The sequence below is a fragment of the Mycetomoellerius zeteki genome, unplaced genomic scaffold, assembly GCF_001594055.1.
Source record: "Mycetomoellerius zeteki isolate Tzet28-1 unplaced genomic scaffold, Tzet1.0 scaffold1157, whole genome shotgun sequence".
NCBI classification, from domain to species: Eukaryota; Metazoa; Arthropoda; class Insecta; order Hymenoptera; family Formicidae; genus Mycetomoellerius; species Mycetomoellerius zeteki.
In genome coordinates, this window is record NW_017256081.1 from 27,183 (window position 1) to 32,721 (window position 5,539).

Here is a 5,539-nt window from a genome sequence, read left to right on the forward strand (position 1 = left end):
TTGCATATAAAATTCGCGAACAGACAAAGAATTAAGAACTGAGCTCTTAATTCTTGTTGTGTCTTGAGAGGTCGCTCGTGCGGTTCGGATCGTGTTCTGCCCATAGAGATATAAGAATAGAGCGCGTCAGCAGTAGGCTGACGCGTGAGTGGCTGCGATAGACGAATAGAAAGAGAACGATGCATAGTTTCCCTGTGTGTCTTTGTCTAATCTCGCGCACGCGCAGTATGACTTCGCGCTGGTTGGCCGGCCGTGGCCCCCGCGGAGCCGATGGATTTCAAACGCCGGCGGATGAGTTGTAATGCAAAGTAATTGATTTTGACATGAAAATGTATTAAAAACATTCGGATTTTTTGGCGAAGACAGCGGAAAACATGTTCCTTTCTAAAATCATGAAGAAAGAATATGGAAATGATGCGAAATATTTTGTTTATAAGCACGACAGTGTCCAAATTCATGTTTTGGACACTGTCGTGATAAGTACGCGTTACATATTTGATAGGACTGAAAATGTTAAAATGCAATGCTAGATTTATAAATAAACAATCCTCATGTATGATTTAATTAATTGTAATGAAAATAATGGTGTTAAAAAAGTAATATTGCAAATACAGAAGAAATGGTACCTTTAATATTCTTCTTTATCATGTATATGATGAAAATTATGATGAGAATATGTGTCATTAAGCAAGAATTATGGTAAATAAAGTAAAAAATAAAGAAATTATAGTTAAAATAGAAAAGTATCATTGAAACTACAGATATCAATTTTTATACAATTAATTACAATGTTTATTAAGGTTAGGTTTGTATGTTTGTTATGTATACGTACAATATGTGTGTACTTACTTATGAAAACTGCGATCAGAAAATCGGTTTGATTCTTTTTTGCACACGATACACTTTACAGTCATTTTTTAAAAAAACTGTACACAAAAACATTTGTAAAATCGAAAGCGGTTAATTCCGGCATATTCACTACCATGCTTGTAAGTAAACATGGATGGGCTGCGCGCATGCGTCATTAAACAAGAATGGCACGAGTAACTATGCAGCGTTCTCTTTCTATCCCGCTAACGCCTGTACCTACGGCTTTTGCCCTCTATTCTTATATCTCTATGGTTCTGCCTCGAGCGTTACATCACTTCGATTTATATTTTTGAATTACGTGCATCATAGCCGTAACGCCGTAAGCGTCCAGTGTTTGGGGGGTCCCGCATCATTTTCGCAGCAATGGTAAAAATCGATATTTCAGAAAAATCGATAATATGGAGTCGTTCTGGACACTCGTAGAGTGTCGTAGACCATAAATTAGAGTTTTATACATTTTATACGGTTTTTTACATATAATATCGTATAATGCAGTATAATACAGTATAATGTAAAAAAACCTAGAAAATCCTCGAATAACCCAACCCTGATGGCATGTCAGCCATGTTTAGTACCCTCCCTAGTAGACTCGTGCGCCGTTTTAGTTTATACCGGCGGCGGCGTTAGAGCAAAAACAGAATGGCGGCGGCGAATTCGCCGAAAATTTTCTCTTTCGGCGGCGGCGGTAATCGGCGGATGATAATTATCGGCGGCGGCGGCGAATAGCGGCGTCGTATATATCTATATATTTCAAATAAAAGAGTTAAACTCTAAATTATTCAATAAACAAAGTTTAGTAGATATACTTGGAAATCAAAAAACATAAATATACATTTTATTTTTTACATCAGTCTTTTTTTATTTTAATTTTTACAAGTACACCTCAAAATAATTATTCCAAAATATTAATAATTATTCATTTATATAGCTATTCATATATAGTTACTTATTTGTAACAAAAATAAAATATAAATTATTTTAACCATTAGATTTTCTTACATATACATTGTATATATAAAACTTACAAAAACAAAATAAAATCATTTTAAATGTCAAACTTCTTATACATAAGACTTTTTTAAGTTTAATTGCACAACTTATATATCTATTTTATTGATTTTAAATAGATATCTTTTATTAATTTAAAGTTATCATGAATGAATAAGATTTTATTAGATTTTGATGGCTTTAATGCAGAACGTTTTGCTGTTATAAGTAAACCTGCAGAAGAAAATGCACGCTCAGATGCTGAACTTGTGATCGGAATGGCATAAATGCAGCACATCAATTTATACAAATTTGGCAATGATAATTTCATTTTATTCCACCATTGTAGAGGATCCTCGATGGATTCTGATATGTATAAATATTTCTTAATTTCAATAAGAATGGGATCTTCAGCAGGAAATATTTGTGTTTTGCAGCTAATTCCAATCGTAATTTTTTAATTCCGGGAAGCGAACATGATTTATTATTAAAATGAGTATCTGCTTCTTTAGATACCTAGTGTAAAAAAGTAGGAACAAACATCTAATTATATTATAAAAACAATAATCTTAAATTTAGTAATTGACATAGATCTGCTGCAAATACAATTACATATCAATGTAAAATTTTGTTTAAGTTTAGAGTTTGTAAATACAATTTTGTAAATAACAATGTCAAATTATTTTTATAATAATAATCTCAATTTAATAATAGATTTTATTAGCAAAACCTTTTTTTAAATATTCTCTGATCTAAAATACAAAAAATAATCTAACCTGCTCATTATTTCTAATATTGAAAGGAATCATTTTGTGGATCATATACATTAAGAATTCTTCAGGAGATTGTTGCTTATCTGCAAGATATTCCGCAACACCTTTAATATTTTGAAGGGTTGGATCCAAAAGTGCTCCGCAAACATGAGTTTCATGAATTGGAAATCGCTTTGCTAAATTCCGTAAAATAGTTTCCTTAAATTCTATTATTATAAATGAATCATTTTCATTTATACACATGCTGCTCTCAATTTCTGCCCTGAAAAAATTAAAGAAAAAATTATACAACTGTGCATTTAGTAATTTCTTTAAAATTTATGATAAAATTAAATTAAATTTATTGATATAAAAATATAAAAAACTATTCAAGTAAAAATATCATATATTAATATGAATTTTATGATATAGCTCTTCATTTTGAATTAGAATATATTTGTATATATTAAAAATATATTACAGACCTAAATAAAAGTGCAAGGTTGACTGTTGGATATTGTACTCCAGAAAGAATTTCTGTTGCTGTTTTGATACTTATCAAACAGTTTGCTATATCCTCGATATTCCTCCATTCATCGTCTGTAGGAATTGCATCATAACGTTTATTCATTTCCAAGCAGCGTATCACTATCTCTACAAAATTAATTATAATTATATTTAAATATTAAGTAAAAAATATGAAAATTATACGATTAATAAAAAATATTTGATATCATTTTTTAAAACGATAAATTTACAATTTTGTTGTAGAGAAATATTTTCTTATCTTAATTAATTAAATTTATTTCATATAAAAGACATAAATATGTCAAATTGTATATATTCAATATGTTCTAAATGAATATATTACTTATAATAATTATAAAATTTTTTTGTAACATTTATATTACTTTTCTAAGTTAAACATATTTGTACAATAAAGAAAGATTACTGTAGATAACATTTTATAAGTGTTAATACTAATATTCAAATTCGGATTGTAAAATTTAACATGCATTAGCACATTCAGTTTACCTTTATTTTTAAGTAAACTTGCCAGCATCTCTAATGTACTATTCCATCTAGTGGATACATCTTTATGTAATCCTGAAGATGTCACAAGTGAAGGAAAAGTCTGCGCATACGTATGATCGTTAGTAGAAAGTATGGAATCAAATCTTGCATCAGCTTCCAAAATTTCTTCCAGATTTTCAATGTTATCAAGTATGTTATTAATTCCTTCTTGTTGTGTAATTTTTTTTATTTCGTCAATATCTTGAGTTTTAAAAGCAAGAATTTTTATAATAGTTCTAGCTTTAGTTAAAAAACTATTAATTTGTGGTAGTTTATTCTCTATTTAGATATAAGAGTATCTACCATCACTAAATTGTGGAGTCCGTGTGCAACACAAGGTACTCTACTAACTTTCATATCTCTTGCAGCTTTAATCATATTCGATCCTCCATCAGTTATGAGAGTTATAATCTTACTGTTTAAATTAAATTCTGTTAGCACTTTCTTTAATTCTTCAACAATATTATCTGCTGTGTGAGGATGTGGGAAAAAGTTCGTTTGTAACGTACATGATCTCAACTTTGTTTCTGTAGGTGATATCCAATGTAAAGTAAAAGTCATAAATGGAATATGACGATAATTGTCAGTCCATGCATCCATAGTTAGTGAAATTGCACTTGGATTATCTTCATTTATTTTTGTTTTTACGGCAAATACACAATCATTGTACACTCTTGAGAGAGAATTACGAGATAATGTACTTGGATGTGGTAGATCAGATTCATTTTGTACAATACCATGTAGTTTAAAAAAATCTTTTAATCCATCTTTTTCAATTTCGTGAAACGAGAGGAAATCTCTGCAAAACCAGACGGTTATGCTATCAATTAGTTCTTTTTTCTTGTCAGTTATTTTTTGAGATTTGCCTAATTGTTCAGATTGTCTGTGAGATTCAAAGAATCTTCGAATATTGATTTTTTCATTTGATAAATGCGTTGAATTGATATTATGCTCTTCTCTCAAATGAGAAAGTAAATTTCCAGTGCTAACTGCTTTTTTATATCTATAAATTTTTCGTCCATTAGGATGCACAAAGCACATCTTACAATATACATGGTATTTATCAACCACAATGCCTTTTTTAATATCTTTTAGCATACCAAAATATTCTCTGGCAATACTTCGAGTACGAGTGGAACTCTGGATACTCACAACTAGATTTCTATTTTCTTTTAATTTATTAGCATCTTCTATCATTTCATCTAACCGTTCAATCTCTTTTTCTGCACATTCATCATCATTAACAAATGACATTTTGTTTTTTGTAATCTGCCTGAAAACAAAATATTAATATACATTAATAAATTTGATAATTCTAAGTAATAACAGGTAAAATCTAGGCTGTTTTCCGTTTTACGCATGATGCGCATGATTTATCCTTTTATCTTTAGTGAATAACAAGGGTACCATGATACATCATGCACGTCATACTGAAACGGAACACAGTTCTAGACTATGTAACTTAAACAATGTATATACTTTTTCCTTTTTGTTGGCTCCTTTCTTTTGTTAAAAGTTGTTGTTGAGAGACAGATCTTGATCACAAAAACGGGGTATAAACAAAAACATACGCCCACCGCATACACATTCATTCTCGTTAATCTCGTTCACGCCGGTGACGGCGTGACGCCGGTAACAACTGCTACGACTGGTAGTGATAACGACCTAACGACTAACGAACTTCTCATATAGTATGTATATAATAGATCGACAGGATCGACAGACGTGCGAGATTTAAGCCTGATTTATAATGGCCGTAACCGTTAACTTATGCCAGTGCCGATAAAGTTCAATCATAGGATTTCAATGCTTTCGTTCATACTAACTTGCCGTATTAGTATGAACGAAAGCATTGG

The 5,539-nt window shown here is 30.5% G+C and overlaps 1 protein-coding gene across 1 annotated transcript; it reads right to left on the reverse strand.

The window, feature by feature from the left end:
* Positions 1–2,184: 2,184 nt before the first annotated feature.
* LOC108729404 (uncharacterized) lies at positions 2,185–4,373 on the reverse strand. The gene is made up of 4 exons (XM_018458517.1): positions 3,645–4,373; positions 3,095–3,263; positions 2,634–2,892; positions 2,185–2,373 (listed from the first exon to the last, which is right to left on the reverse strand). The coding sequence occupies exons 1-4, from the start codon at positions 3,670–3,672 to the stop codon at positions 2,185–2,187; spliced, it is 645 nt and encodes a 214-aa protein (XP_018314019.1). The 5' UTR covers positions 3,673–4,373.
* Positions 4,374–5,539: the final 1,166 nt, after the last annotated feature.